This window comes from Anguilla anguilla, chromosome 5 (genome assembly GCF_013347855.1).
Source record: "Anguilla anguilla isolate fAngAng1 chromosome 5, fAngAng1.pri, whole genome shotgun sequence".
Lineage (NCBI taxonomy): Eukaryota > Metazoa > Chordata > Actinopteri > Anguilliformes > Anguillidae > Anguilla > Anguilla anguilla.
In genome coordinates this window covers 50216890-50233263 of record NC_049205.1, presented here as the reverse complement: position 1 = coordinate 50233263, position 16374 = coordinate 50216890, and the positions used below count along the sequence as shown (strand labels likewise).

Here is a 16374-nt window from a genome sequence, read left to right as displayed (position 1 = left end):
GTAGGTCAGTGAAAAGTAATCTGGTTTTGTAAATGAACATTTAATTTGATAAACTTGTAGTCTCTCCAGTAAGGCAAAGTAGACTTGTCTTACAACTAATCCAATCTAAATAGTGGGTTTGTAATTATGCGGAGCCTGATGTTAGCCTGATGTAAAAAATTATCTCTTGATTGGGGTAATAATTGCAAATGCATCTATGCTGTAACAACTTCTTTTTGAAGTCACCCTTAGGGTGAATTATACATTGTTTTAAATTGTTTATATTGAATGGTATCTTTGCAGCAAGAGATTTAACTCTAGAAATTAATGCTTTCCCATGAAACTAATATGACCCTGGTCTCAGACTAATATTATTGGTGAAAATGAATCATTTTGGTAATGTTGTCAGAAAGCCCTTTTGATCTGTTGCTCTCTTAATAAATTAATCATTCAGACTTAACTCCAAACTGTTATGAAAGGAATTTTCCTTTTCAGAGTGTTTTAAATAGACAGCAGGAAATGACGTTTAAAAACAAGCATTAAAAACTATTAAATATCAAAAGGAGGAATGTTTAAGCACAGCCCTGTCAATTAACAGATAGATGTATTGATGTCTAAAATTAGATAGTAAGCAGAGCAGGCAAGTTGTATCAAGTGATATGTTTCACGAGAGGATTTCAGATCACTGAGGATGTTTTCATGTCCTTTTGTGTTCTTCATATTCGGTCTCCATCTACTGATCCGACCTTGCCATCTTTCACGTAAGCGATGAGTGAAAGCCTGGAATCATGGGTAATTATGCACCAGACCACTAATGATCCTTACAGCATCTGGTACGCCTGGCTTTGTGCCCACGAACGATCACAGTACGCATCGGCTTCTCTCCGAATACCCACGCTCAAATTTGATTTTCCACCTTTGAGGTTGTCAGAATGCTAAAGCTGACCCTGCCGCCAGGCTGCTCGAGTATGTGCCCTGTACTCATCCCTGAAAGGCCAGCGTGTGGAAATCTCGGGGCCAGAGTACCTTTAGAAATCTACTTTTTCCTTGTGCCCCTGTGCAAAAATGGCCTTCCCTTTTCCCCAGAGCGCGGCAGTGATCATGCGGGAGCCTTGCGCCTGCCCTTCTCCGCCTGCTCGAGGCCTGTCGCTGGCTCTCAGTTTTGTTCCCATTCATTTCACGTATTGGTGCAAATAAAAATGCCTTTGAAGATCTGTCAGAAAATGAATGAAGTCCAGAGAGGCGGTAGCTCTTTATTTTCACTTTGAAAGGCAACCCCTTTCAACTTGCGACCTGCTCGGTCTGTTCTGCCTAAATGTAATGGGTGGGTTAGGCAAGGTGATCTTTGAGGGGGGAGAAAAATTCATTGGTAGCATATCAGTTTCCTTTGAAAGGCACAATGTTCTCCCCTCGTGTTACACTGTCCTTGAGTTACTAAATATAAGTCTTGGAAATACAATTTATATATGAATTGCTTGTTTTTAGCTTAAGGGAAATATAGCTTAAGAAAATATAATCTGTCATTCTTGAAATGACATATTTATAATAAAGATGTATTTGGATTTATTGTACCTAAATCTGCATCGCTTTATGTATGTGTATTAGACTTTGTATTAAGTGATATTTCTTTCTCAAGCTGAAGTCTAAGGGCACTCCTGCTTGACTGTGTTTCCGCAGGTGTAGAGGTCCGTGACGCGCACACACCACCCGCCAAGATGGTGGCCCTGTCGCTGAAGATCTGCGTGCGGCAGTGCAATGTGGTGAAGACCATGCAGTTCGAGCCCTCCACTGCCGTCTACGATGCATGTCGGATCATTCGGGAGAGGGTCCAAGAGGCCCAGACAGGGCAGGGTGAGAGCATGCTCCTATTATCTACTGAAATCTGTTTGGAGAACATCCAGGGATTTTCAATGAGAAGGGGAGAACTACAGTGAAGGTGTTTATTTGTACATTTATAAATCTGTCTGCTGTCTAGTCAGTGCCATGTGGTTGATGTGTTATTTGTATGTTTGGAAAGGCATTTTTCAGATATGTACTGACCTTTTCAGGAAAACCTAATTAACATTTCCAGCTCCAATCAGATTGCTGACATTTAGACATTTAACAATCACTCTTTTCCAGGGTCACTTACAAGCATTTTTCGGCAACAGACTACTGTTGCCTCATCATTCAGCTCACAACTGATAGCAACCATAATTGCGTAACTTAGTAGTAAAAATTAATTCTGCAACATCAAGTTAAGTGCCATAGGGTCGCCACATTCTGAAGCATGTGACCAACTGGGAATTAACGCTTCATTATGATCCATATCCTTGTGGTAATATACCACTAGGGTGAATTATGGGTTTATATGCCATAGGGTTAATTATGACCTTAATAAAAGCTACTTGTTTTCCTATAACTTGAATAGGAATAACAGTAAACATGGACTGGATGTATAACAAAAAAGGCTTGAAGTGCACCAGTAGCTGGATGGTACACCATGATTAAATTCAATCACATTTAATTCTATTTTCTTTTTATTCATTTTATGCAGGCAAGAGAAAGGGTGTGAAATGCTGTCTCTAGCCATAGTAGATTCTAGAAGGAGACTGAAAATTTAGTGCTTCAAGTAGCAATTGGGTTTGAGTATTTTGTTTTAGATGTAGCATAGGTGGGGCTACTAAAGCCATGACAAATGTTCAGCATTAGATGTATATGTTGAAGCACTATGATGAAAGTGTAAACTTGGTCATCTTTAAGCCAGCAGACTTAGCTTTCCTTTCTGAACTCCATGTGTAAAAGATTACTTGGGCCTCCCTGGTGACCAATCTGTCCTCTGTTCTCAGTATTGTGTACATACTGTACTGTATGTGATTTTTTTGAACTCATGTATTCATGCATTAAAGAGCATAGAGGATGTAGAAAGACTCCAAGTCATCAAATGTGCGCTAGCATTTTGTGTTTACTTGCTAGCATGGTGTGGTGTTTACTTTAAAGTAAAGTTTCAAAATTCTTATTTCTTGTCGAGAGAGGTGCAGGGGGAAAGCTTCACATGCCTGACTGTGGCTAATGCTGAATTCTGTAAAAAGGTGCGGTGAGGTTTTTAATAATGCTTAAACCAGGCAGAACAGTAGATATAACTGCATTTAGGTGCTCTGACTGTAGTCAGAAAAATACCGAAGTCAAACATTTGACACATATTGTCTAGTGGAATGGTATCTGCCATTGTCAGATGTGTGTTTTCCCCTTGTCTGTGTCTGTATTTTTTTTTTTAGTCAGGGGACTTTGTAGTTCTCTGAGACATGAAATCAGATTTTTTTGCATGCTGAATGGATTTGCATACATTTCATACTAGCTGTCTTGCTGGGATGCAATGAAATTGTCCTCATTAATGTGAGAAAAAAAAAAACCTTGAAATGGTCCCTTCGGCCTTGAATAAGAATCAAAGTCATATCAAGGTTGAAGTGTCTCCTGACTTAAAGTACTGTTTTTGTTCCTTTGTAAATTAGTATGTGCAGGGAATGTGTGCTCAGATGGAAATTGTTATAAAAATGATGACAGCCAGGTAACTGGTGTAAAACTGCAGGATCCTGGGAAGGCTTCAGGTGCAGATTTTTTGATGATCTTAAAAATATTTGAGGATCACAAATTGGCCTCAGTGGTGGTGACTTTTATTTTCTCTTTCCCAACAGTGGCCTCATTTTAACCACAAAACCTGTTCTCTTTCAGCCTCAGACTACGGACTGTTCCTCTCTGATGAAGATCCCAGGAAAGGAATATGGCTGGAATCTGGGAGAACTCTGGATTACTATATGCTCCGGAATGGGGTAAAGCATAGCAATGCCTCTGGTTTGCTATCTGCTCCTGAAGTCCTGACTGAATTAGAAGTGTTACTGTAATGCTTGACTGCTGTGTGAACCAGAATTGTTGTTATTGTTATGGATAGATATGCTTATGGAGGCAGTGACACATGACCCCCTGCCTGTTGTAGTCCTGTAAATGGTGGTGCGTGGCTATGAGATTCGGCAAATGTCCATCTGAATAGATTTCCCTCAACTGCACGCACGCACGTACACAAGCACGCATGTACGCATGTCTCCTCACAATGGCTCATATGTGTCGGGGTATCTGGGCTGTGTCCTATAGCATTAGTGAGGAGGAACATTTGAAGCCTTCAGAAATAATGGCCGTTATTTGGAAGTAAATTTTTCTCATGCTGCTGTACGTGTGAGGAGACGTGATGTTGGGGAATGGCGAATCTCTTTCATGTGAGGAGAGACTTTCTTGCATCCTGACAGGCTTGAAGTGTTGTAAGTGTGCTGTGCTACTCTCCGTGTCTCTCAGGACATTCTGGAATACAAGAAAAAGCAGAGGCCGCAGAAGATTAAAATGATGGACTGCGCCATTAAAACCATCATGGTGGATGACTCCAAAACTGTGGGAGAGCTGCTTGTAACCATATGCAGTAGAATAGGTAACCCTCCCATTCCCCTTTTTTAAAGATTTCTATCTCAAAATGAAAAACTTTATCAAAGGCACAAATGACACAAATAAATCCTACTGTATGTATGCACGATATACAGTATAAGCAATACATATTTATTTATAATGTATAATATAGGGCCATTTATAAACATCAAAACATCCGCATTTGGCCCAACTCATTGTGGTTCCTCTCAATCCTGTCCTTGGCTTTAATTTAGATTTTTCAAATTAATTAATTTGAATTTGAATTTTTCAGATGCGCCTCTAAATTGGTGATCTAGCCGAATGTGTGCTGCATTAAAATGACCTGATTCCTCAAGGTATAGCTAATATTAAGCTATTTCAACATGCAGGCTCTGTTACTGTAGTCACACTGCATCTTTTCCACTGCCTGCCACCAGGAGTCCCGCATTTCAGTGATTCTGGGCAAGGGAAGAGATACCTGCCAGATATGTCCCAGCATGGATATTTGTATGCAGACATCTGGTTGGTTTCTCCTCCCCTGAATTCTCCCTCCCGGTGTTCTGGCTGCTCTCCAGTTTCGGCTGTCTTATTGGCCCTGCAGGGAGCCGGGGCAGAGTGTTCAGTCATACGTGACACGGCTGACTGTCAGGAATCAGATGGCTCTATCACTGCGCGTTCTCCTTCCTCTTTCTCTCCTTCCTGCCATCTCTGTCCCTCTTGTTCATGTTTTCTTTCTCTATCTTTCCCTCCCTCTCCTACCATCAATATAATCCTGTCTCCCTCCCTTTTCACCCTCCTTTTGTCCCTTCTTGCTTTTCTCCCTTGTCCATCCGCCTCTGTCTCCCTCCCAGGAATTACCAATTATGAGGAGTACTCCCTGATCCAGGAGCTTCCTGAGGAGAAGAAGGAGGATAGCACAGGGACACTAAAGAAGGACAGGACCTTGCTGAGAGATGAGAGGAAGATGGAGAAACTGAAGGCCAAACTTCACACAGACGATGACTGTGAGTTTAAATGACTATGTATGCATTTACACCCCATTCCTGAAGGGGCTGTCAGTGCCTGTATGCCTTTTCAAACCTGTGCAAGAGGGCCACAGTGCCTGGTTGTTGGGTCCAGTTTTATTTTCCTCACCCAAATTTCCATTTCCCATCAATCTCAGCTCTGTTTTGGGCCAGTAGCCAGCCAACAGCCAATGTCTGAACAACGCATCTGTGGCATTGTACCACAACAGATGTTTATTTATATATATTTTTATTTATGGATCTCTGTGCTCTTCAAAGTCAGCCAGTTATGTAAAAACTGGTCTGTTATCCCATAGGAAAATGATAAGCCTCATTTTGTTCCCGAACACGTCTCCTGTCTGTTCTGGCCCCACGATGGTGGAATGACCTCCCCGTGGAGGTCAGAACAGCTGAGACACTGACCCACTTCAAGCGACGACTGAAGACTCACCTCTTCAGGCTGCACCTCTCCCCATCCCTCCCTACTTCCCTGTAAATGACTGTAAGCTTAGGGTTGTAACTAGGTAGCTGTTTTGTAGGTGACTAAGTTAATGCACCTGTCTTAACTACTGCTTGTATTTTTGCATAGACTGCGTTGTTGCTGTTCTCGTTTGTGTTAGTGTTAAACAGTTTAACCTTCAGGGTCCAAGTTGAACTATGCGGTTGTTCCCTGCACTTGGACCGGTACTTCTCTCTAGGGTTTTCATCATACTTGTTCCTGGTTATGATTATACACTTTGTTGTACGTCGCTCTGGATAAGAGCGTCTGCCAAATGCCTGTAATGCAATGTTTGTTTCCATGTGGCTGTCTGTGGCAAGTGCATGCAAAATAAGGGTTGCTTTGTGCTTTCTTGCACACTGTCTCATGCTCAAAAAGAGCAGTTTGCAGGCTTGTTGGTTGGTTCAGAGAATGGTCACTTGTTGTTTCAGTGATATTGAGTGTCTGGCCATGCTCAAGTAGCCTGTTGCCTGAATCAGTGCAAGCCCTCTCTGAACTGTGTCATCTGACACTATCTGCATTAATTGAGTCAGAGAGTTTATTGCTAACAAAATGAATCCCAGTTTCATAATCCTGTTAACTTTGTTATCTGGTGCTGCACGGAGCAATAAACCCAAAATATAATTACTCCTGAATGGATTTGTTCCGGTTATGGAATAAACATGGAATTACCGGCCAAATTTTTAATTTATTTGATTATCCATGTTTTTTTGTTTGCAATTTAATGAATTATTTTTTGCTGCTATTTTCAGTTCCTGTTGAGAGGTTTCAAAGCTCTTGTCAAAGTTCTAAAGTTCATAGATGAGAATCTGACATTGTACATTTTTTGCAAAGCAGCAGCCTCTATGTGCTCATGATAGAGGCTAATAATAAACCCCCCCTTTGGGGCTCAGAGCATATGTGTGTGTGATATGCACCCCCTAAAATGGACCTGGATCATGTGAGAAGTGAGATTATCTTGTCATTCGTCAAGACCAGGCTCATGTTTGTGAAGGTTGTACATCTGTTTCTTTCAAAAACCATCTGTTACAGTTTTTAAAGGAAAGGTTAGAATTCTGGTCAAGAATATTTCTCACTTTTTCGTCCACTTTATCTTTCAGTAAACAGGGATATTTTGAGCTTTTGGTGAATGGCCCATTCTCTGGTGTCCTAATTAGACTGGTTTATGGCTTTCCTCTGGGTATATAGCAGAATGCTTATTTTTATTTTATTTTCATTTTTCAGGTAGGTCAACTGAGAAAACAGTTCTCATTTGCAGGGACAACATGGGAAATAAAAGTGGATAATGAACAAACGATTAGATGTAGGAGAATTTATTAGGTGACCATATGTTGTGGGTGTTTTGGAAATTTTATCAGGATAGCTGGGTTAACATCGCTTCTCTTTCGAAAACTAACCTGTGATCTTTAATGGTTGCCATGAGTAAGACGCTCTTATGGGAATAATGGCACACCCTTCAAAACAGTCCCTCCATTAAAGTTATAGAACAAATTGTATTTAGCCCAGAGGGAAGAGTGCCCCCTACTGGCCCATCAACACCTCTTCTCACAGCAACTTATTTTTCTAGTAGGCCTCCCATCCAAGCATAAACCCAACGTGCTTGGCTTCAGCAATTTTATAAGAGCTGCTGGTTAATGGGTTTGTCATGGATTTGAAACAGTATGTGTATGCTCAAGCTCTGTGTCTACCTCATTTGCTCCCTTGAAAATTCAGTGTCCATGTGCTGTCAGATTGCGAAAACTGCAAAATGATTTGCCCCTGGATAACAAGTCTGCAGCTGCGGTTTCCGTGGAGATGGACCGTAATTCACAGGAGGGGCTTGCGTGTTCTCTCCCCCGCCGCAGTGAACTGGTTGGACCACGGCCGGACCTTCCGGGAGCAGGGCGTGGAGGAGAGCGAGACGCTGCTGCTCAGGCGCAAGTTCTTCTACTCGGACCAGAACGTGGACTCCCGCGACCCGGTCCAGCTCAACCTGCTCTACGTTCAGGTCCGCTCTGCCACCCTGCCTCTATCCAACCCCTCTCACGACAAACTCTTTCTGGTGATGGTTCAATCCAAGTGATCTTAGTAAGGTCTGCAAAAGCCTAAAACTATGTCAAAACCTTTATACAAATGTGTAGGACAGTTATCATTCTGCTAATCTAATCAAAGGTCACATTTGTGTTTTTACAAATCCATTTAATACAGTCATCCTGTCCTGTATTTCAAAACATTTGGGTGAACAGAATGTATGCCTAGTCAAAATGAAAAGTTGCAGTCATCTGTTGTTTCCTACGTCATATCTGCCCAGCACCTAACTACGAGTGATATGTGTATATGTTACAAAATTCTATTGGCCAGTGCTGAAAAGCTCCATTTAGGATCATAGCATGCATCTTGATCTGAATTGTTTGCCTTTGCAGCAGAAGTTTGGATTTAATTTGTTTGTTTTCATTCATTATAAGCCGTTACCAAAGGCACGTCTGAAAGCTTCTCTTTAATTCTTAGCTTAACAGTAGTAATAAAGCAGTTTATAAAAATGCTAGGCAGAATAACTAATGGGCCATCTGACAGTCTCTGTGGAGATTTTGGCTGCAGATAAATTTGGTGTCTGTTCTGTAAATGATCTGTCAATATTTTCCAACCGCAGTTGTGTTTTTTGGTGCCGTGCCCACAGAGGCTTATTTAAACAGTTCCTCATGTCGCAATCAAATTGTATTTAAATAGTCCTTTATAAGTACTTTTTACATAAACTGTACAATGCAGTTTATGTAGCAGACCATTGATGGCTTTTTTAACTGTAGTTAGCTAACAATGATTTAAACTGCTTTGGCCCTCCTCTGTATTGACAAGGCTTTCTCGATTTTGCAATGAACTGTCACTGGCGGTGGCATTACGGAGCGAACGCAGCTGTAACCCTTCTCCACGCTGGGCCCCTCCTTTAACTCACCGCTGTGCTCTTTCCAAGACCAGTGAAAAAAACACACCCTTTCCCCTTAACACCAGGCTGAGTGAAGCACGCCGCCTCTTTCCTCTTCCCTTCCCTGTGTTCAGTTTTAACACATCTTTGATTCATTGGCGGACGCCTGCTGTAAACAGTCTGCTTGTGGGCGGACAGACTCCGGCAGATGCGCATAAGTACTTGTTCACTGAGCTCATTGTGTGAGAGCTTCTGCATGCATTTATGCAATTGTGTGTATGCCAGGGTGCTGTATATTGCTTGCATCCTTTCCCCCCCAATTTTGGTAGATTTATAGTGTGTATTTATGAAGGTCTACTCAGCAGATTTCAGCAACATTGCTGCAGACATCTCAAATTTCTGCTTTGTCCCTTTATTTTTGCAATGAAGGACGGTTCTCATTTATCAGGATTTAAAAATAATAATAATAAAAAGTAATTCTGCATGGGTGTGTCGGAGGGTGTGACACCACTCTTTGATGTATGAAATAGCCCCCCCCCGTGGGTATATTTTTTCTTCTCCACCTCTCCTCTTCTAATTCCTCCGTGGGAGATGAGGACACCCAAGTTTATCCTGCTGTCTTCTGCACACGCCTGTTTCAGTCTGCAGGTCGGACCAGTTTAAATTAGCAGGACACGTACTGTAAAGTCAGCAAAGTCCTCATGCGTTTTGAGGTCTCTCTTCCATCACTCGAATACATGGAAACCTGTAGCACCGTGCTGTGTCACAGAGGGATCAGCTGTTTAAATTTGGAGATCAGATGTGTAATTTTATTTCAGCTTCCCTGTAACGCAGGGATGCTCTCAGAAAGCTGACGCTCTCACGCTTGGCAGCCGTTTCCAACCTGCTGGGTTAAATAGCAAGGATGGGGAAGATTTTTTTCAACTGTCAACGTTTAAGCGTTCAGACCTGCAGGGAAGCGTTAATCACGGACCGCTGTCAGAGGATCGAAGAGCGATGCATAGAACACGGTGCATCCGCGAGAAACACTACTACCCCGTAGGTGTTTGGAAGACGTCAGGAGGCAGCCGCTTATTGTGGTTAGGAAGCGAATGTCACAAGAAAAACTGCTCGTTTAGGCAAGCAACAAGCCAGACATAATGAATGGCACCATGAATGCAGCACATGAGTGGGACGGGCATTGACGGGGAAGTAGTTTGTCAGTGTGCTGTCTGGTCCTCTGCTGTAGACTCTTCTATGAAGTAGTGTATGTATCTTCTTTAATGGTGATTTTCACGTCATGCATGTTGTTCTTTTCTCAAACGTTCTCTCTTTTTTTTCTTTCTTTCTTTCTCTCTCTCAGGCTCGAGACGACATCCTAAATGGCTCCCACCCGGTGTCTTTCGATAAAGCCTGTGAGTTTGGAGGAATTCAGGCCCAGATCCAGTTTGGGCCGCACGTTGAACACAAACACAAGCCAGGATTCCTGGAGTAAGCCCCTTTTTGTCATACTGGACTCACTCCTGTTACAATTACACACCATATTTGGTAGGCCCCTTCACCCTTTAATGGCTGCCTTGTTCTTATTTCATAGAGTTTCTCGTTTCATGTATTGAGAATACTGTGTTTTTTTTCGAAATTCTTGTACTGAAAGCTTTTCGATAATTTTTTTCCTGAAGAAGTGTAAAAACTTTATCTGTAAATATAAATCTGTGACATAAATTGTGATTTATTTTAGCTTGAAGGAATTTCTGCCCAAGGAATATATCAAGCAGAGGGGGGCAGAGAAGAAAATATTTCAGGTATATCTTATGTAATATATTTTATCATAGATTCCTGCATAGTATGCCTTTAACATTATATAATTGTTGGTATGCTCTTTTGATATATGTCTTTGTCCTTAGATGGTGTTTTTAGACACAGGAATGCAGCCTTTTCATATGAAAAGAATAACCAGAAAGAAGTAAAACCATTCTGTCAATGTGTTATCACAGTCCATTAATTTGTGCAGTGAATTCATGTCCCGGTGAAATTCAGAGAGAATTAATTAGCCATGGAGCACTTATGTCCGAGACCCCTTTGACACAGTTAAAGGTTACAGTGCTGAAATGTTTTTTTGTTTTTTTTGTTTTCCTGAAACTGACAGGACCACAGGAACTGTGGGGAAATGAGTGAGATCGAAGCCAAAGTGAAATATGTCAAACTGGCACGGTCCCTGCGAACGTACGGCGTGTCTTTCTTCCTGGTGAAGGTAAGATGCAGGGAGGCACAGAGGGTGCGAAGCTGCAGTGTGCTTTACGCTCGTGTGATTTAGTTTCGGTTGCAGGTTAAGGCAGTGGTTGGCAAGAGCCTTAGCTTTCATATCTCACTGTCATCTCTCTGGCTCAGTACCAAATTGAGGTGTAAACACAGGTATGGGGATATAACCAAAGGGAGGAGATATAAATAAAGATATCTGCAAAACAGTGGAGGTGTAAATACCGATGTGAGATACCAACAATAGAAACAAATGCAAGTGAAAAAGGAACATAGAACAGCGGTGGCAAGGCTGGCAATGTATCAGAAAAATAAATGCAGGCATTGGGTAGACTGCAGTGACAAAAGCACAGTGTGTGAACATCAGTGGATCCGTTTGTGGGAATGTGCAAAAAACAATGATAAAAACAAATTTTGATGAAAAACTGGAAACATTAAAGGCAGTCATGCTCTCAAAACAGTGTCCTTAAGTCTGGGTCTTGAAATCCTCTTGGTTTGCAGAGGAATTTCAGCCTCTATTAAGGGAAACTACTGGCCAGCCACTGAAATCCATCTGAAAGAATTTGTTTCCACCTGTGCAATGAAATTCAGGCATACCAGATGTTTCAGAAATAATTCACATCTTGTTTCTGCAAAAGGGCACAGAGAGGGTACACACAGAAGTACTTCCCCCAGAAGATTAGTTGTGTTAATTCGGAACACATCATTAGTTTCTTAGTTTTAGAGTAGCATGATAGCCCTCTATATAATTAAGAGCACAGAACTTTGAATAGTTTTAGCAATCTGAGAATTGTGCTAAAGTTTATTTTGGGATCCATGACCTCAATAGACCATTGTAGCTGTAAACTTGACTTGGTGTCATTTGACATTGAATTTGGCTATAAATTCACTATTTCTTTCAGTGGTTTTAATAATTCTCCTTTCTCTCAGCACCACTAAAATCTGAAGTTTCCTTTAACCCCTTAAGTCGCACTGGCCTGAATAGCTAATACCGAAGGTGGAAAGGGAGGGGGTGAGCAAGCGAGACATGGAGGATGACAGGCAGGGTAAAAGGGAGCCATATTACTTAAGTGTCCTTTTGGAGTCTCCAAATGGCCTTTGTAGAAACCTACCCAGACATTGCTCATTTTTGGTGCTATTGTCATAAAATTTGTACCAGGGTTTCTCCAGCATTATCGCTGTGGCACCATTGTGTCTCTAAGGTGACCAGATACAGCCAAGTGGTACCTTTCAGAAGACACCATAATTATGCCTGTAGTCAATAGGGTTCAAAAATAGTAACCATTTAATTTTGGGTATGTCATTTTCAGGCTTGTGTTAAAATCGGGGACTGCAGAAGGGGTTAATATGGCTCCATATGTTGTGCTTTACGCACTGAAACAAGTGATTGATAGCAAAGGTACATAGATGGAAAAAAGGGATTCACACCAATAACATATCGTATTAGCTTAGGTATTAAAATATCGATTTTCCCTGAGATGAAGATCAGTTTGTTCTGAAGGGGAAAAAAAAACATTTATCATCACGGATGCCTTTGTTGCCCTACAATTCCAAGTGGCATGTCTTTGTACTTATCTGGGCAGTGTATCTTTTGAACCTAGAACAAAGCCCCAGCCTGGAGCGGTACAAGGTATTTTTGACTCTCCCCCCAAATGCCCTGCAACACAAAATGCCTGAAGATTTCTGCCCCTGGCAGGCAGCCAAAGGCATGCTCAGGTTCAAATTTGAACTGGCGAACTAGTGCAGTGAGTTTTTCTTAAGTTGTTTTAAGGAGAGTAGACCAAGGCTTCACTGATGCTTTGCTTATTGAGCCGTGCACATAAATGAAAATGCCAGCAGGTCTTGTCCATTATGCCAGCAGTGGTGACAACTTAAAAAGCTCCTATGTACTCTCATGTCAGCCTCATTTTGTCTCCCTGCAGAGTCATCCACCGACAGCCTGACTAGTACAAAGAGTGAATAGCCATGTTGCCTTGTCAATCATCACGTTGTTCCTGATTCTTGAATCTCACCTTCTTAATGGTTCTAACAGCTGTTGTTAGCTCATCTGCTTGCCGTTTGGTTTCTGAAATAAGTGGAATCTTTTTATTTTTTTAAATCAAATTGACTGTGTGTTTTTGAAAGGCATCACTGTCATGAATGGCAGAAATGTCAACCTATTTGCTCCTTTATAGCGGAGGAGAGCTAACATTGCGAGAGAGTGAGGGTGAAAATGTCAGTGACTATTCTAGAGAGAGAGTGAAAGAAAGAGTGAGGGAGACTGTGTCAGTGACCGAGATATGGTATTGAATTATTTTGGAGGACTTGACAAATGCATATTTTTGTGAGCTGTATTTTTTATTTTTTCAGGAAAAAATGAAAAGTAAGAATAAGCTAGTCCCGCGATTGCTGGGCATTACCAAAGAGTCTGTCATGCGTGTGGATGAGAAGACCAAAGACGTGGTGCAGGAGTGGCCTCTGACCACAGTGAAGAGATGGGCGGCCTCACCTAAGAGCTTCACGCTGGTAGGGCACATTTCTGGCTGTTCATTGTCCCCTCTTGGGTTTAAATTAGAACACAGCGATCTGTCTATAGTCCACAGAAAGGCCTTTCAGCACATCATCAGTTCACATCTTCAGAAGTATATGTGTCTCTAACTCCACTTAAAGTTCAAATCCTGTTTTTTTTAATTTTTTTTATAATGATAATCATACGTCTTATTTATTAACATGCTTTTTTTATACCAAAGGTACTGAAACGAAGCAGTGCTTTCTACTGTCTGTGGGAAATGACCACCTTGATTTCATTTCCACATGTGCCCTCTGTTCTAAACGTGAAATGGCTTCAGTATGTAACATTGTTTAATGCCTTTTAAAATCTAAGAGAACACCCTGCAGAGCTATTGGGTTTCCACAAACTTCCATTGCTGCTTGTACATCTTGAACACATCACCTTTCCCAACCTCCTGACTACAACAGCCAGTACATATCTATTACTGTACATCTCCACACAGACCCTACTATTGGCAGACATATGTATATTGTATGCAGTATTTCATGTTATAATAGATTCGTTTTTTTGGGCTGTTGAAAGCTTGATTTTTCCATTTTTGTTTTTGGTCCAAATTTATTGCCGTATTAAAAGTTTAGGAAGCTTGTGATATCAAAATGTCATGGATTAGTGTCATGCTGTGTTGGAGATGTAGTGTGGAGTTGTAATGGCTGGATAGAGTGCTGGGGGAGGGGGCTGCAGTGGATCTAAGCCTGGCTGTTACTGAGCTTCTTTCCAAATTGGGCATTTTCAGGCTCCTTTTCGACTGTAGTTTCCCCTCTGCCCGAGGCATGAGTCAGATCTTCCAGTGTGGAGCAGCCAAGGGAGTGTCTATGCAGGAAATAGGAGTGTTGTTTGACCCTGCGCTACAAGCACCAGCCCCCACCCCACTCCCCCAGCACCACCTCGCTGTTAGGATGCCGAGAGTACACAGCTCTGATGGTTACAGGCAGGCCTTTTTTTAATGGGTCTGTACGTCAGATGGTAGTAGTGTGCTCACTGCTTTACAAAAGTGTTCAGTAGATAACAGGTTGCTATCTGACCCTTTAAAAATTATTATGTAAGTAATTGATTGTATGTACATTTGGATACATTTGGTGTGAGATATAGTATGTGTGTAATGTAAGCCACCTTGGATAAAGGCCTTGACTAAGCACAAAAATATGATAACATAATAAAAAATAGAACCTCACATCTCAAGGTAGTGATTCTTGGGGGGAGAAAAAGGAAAAAAAACATTTGTTTCTGCATGTTTGTCTCGATGACTGTGAGGTCACTGAGATGGCTGCCCCCTGTAGAGGATGCCTAAAGAGAGTGTTATACTCTCAGTTTTGGCAGTACACAGATGTGGTTTGCTTGAGGGGGATTTCCTAAATGATTTTAATTGTTTGAATTGTACAGGATTTTGGAGAATACCAGGAGAGCTACTACTCGGTACAGACCACTGAGGGTGAACAGATTTCACAGCTGATTGCAGGATACATTGACATCATCCTTAAAAAGGTTTGTTGGAAACTGCTAAATGATTGCTGAACTGCTACTGGTTTCTGAAACTGATATTTTGTAAGGAAAACCTCTACAAGGTGTTCAATTTATAAGGCACCAGTGATGATGATAATACGTTTGAGGAGACAATACCCAGTATACAATTGAACAGGATAAGCATTTTTTCATGAGCTTGGTAGGAACCAATGGGTTGTTTCCAACTAATGCTTTGCTAAGTATTTCACATTTTATAGTGTAATTTAAAATGGTAAGTGCCGGTTGTATACATATATTAAATGATAAATTATTGGAAAATTTTTGGGATCTTCAGCAAACACCCTTGGAGGCCTTTTAATACTCCTGTATATTAGGAGCAGTGGTTGGATTATGTATGGCATTATATTACTGGTATATACCAGGCGCTCTTCTACAACAGCATTTTTTTGACATAGTTTCTATTTATATAGCTGGGTGTATACTGAAGCAATATAGTTTAAGTACATTGCTCAAGGGTACAATGATAGTGCCCTAACTGGAAATTTAACCTCCAGCCTTTAGGTTGCCTGAATGAATATGCATTGAAAGGAATCCAATATGAGCCATTATGAACTGAAAATTCTCTATGTTTTGCTTTGCAGAAGCAGAGTAAAGATCGCTTTGGGTTGGAAGGAGATGAAGAATCAACGATGCTGGAAGAATCAGTCTCCCCAAAGAAGTATGAACATTTTTTATAAATTCTATCATTCTTTCTGTGGGGCACAAGCAAATCGTTCTGCCGGAATGCTCGCCAGTAGGAACCTCTACCGCTCGGCACACACAAAGAACCATCTGATTAGTCCTTAATTGCGCATGTAACCACATTCCTGTGTGTATTTAGTTATGCTCTGGGGAAAAATTAAGCGCAGGAAGTATGTTTGTTTCTCTCCGGGAAAACAAAGCCTTTATCTCAGCATCCTTAATTATGTGTGTACGAGTACATTTATCTGCAAGTGGCCATCGCTGAACAACGGAAGCCATTTCCCCATCATGCCATTCCCAGTACTGCTTTTCCAGACGCACCAAACTTTATTTTATTCCTCTGCCCTTCTACAGTCGAGAGCTCTGGGCCCTTCGTAGTATTATTAGTGAATGGGAAATGTAATTATCAGAAGACTTGCAAGGGGAATAAATCCTTCCTTGAAGCAGCTGAACGTCATTTCTGAACTGCAATTTCTCTTCTTGATTTGCTGTGTTATGTCATTTGTCAGCCTGGTGTTTTCTCTTAGTGCTCAGATTGGTGTTGTTGCTGGAAATAAGTGGACATTATGCTAAA

General features: G+C 41.4%; 1 protein-coding gene across 5 annotated transcripts in view; it reads left to right on the top strand.

Moving 5' to 3' along the window:
• The window catches only part of LOC118227671 (talin-2), a 114975-nt gene that overhangs the window by 47112 nt on the left and 51489 nt on the right, over positions 1 to 16374 (top strand). For all 5 annotated transcript variants that reach the window (XM_035418416.1, XM_035418414.1, XM_035418415.1 and 2 more), the window contains 11 exons: positions 1657 to 1830; positions 3691 to 3788; positions 4306 to 4435; positions 5262 to 5414; positions 7758 to 7900; positions 10155 to 10282; positions 10530 to 10593; positions 10938 to 11042; positions 13397 to 13552; positions 14979 to 15080; positions 15701 to 15777. In XM_035418416.1, the coding sequence (XP_035274307.1) occupies positions 1695 to 1830; positions 3691 to 3788; positions 4306 to 4435; positions 5262 to 5414; positions 7758 to 7900; positions 10155 to 10282; positions 10530 to 10593; positions 10938 to 11042; positions 13397 to 13552; positions 14979 to 15080; positions 15701 to 15777 (1292 nt within the window). In that variant the 5' untranslated portion in view covers positions 1657 to 1694. The remainder of the gene's footprint in view (positions 1 to 1656; positions 1831 to 3690; positions 3789 to 4305; positions 4436 to 5261; positions 5415 to 7757; positions 7901 to 10154; positions 10283 to 10529; positions 10594 to 10937; positions 11043 to 13396; positions 13553 to 14978; positions 15081 to 15700; positions 15778 to 16374) is intronic.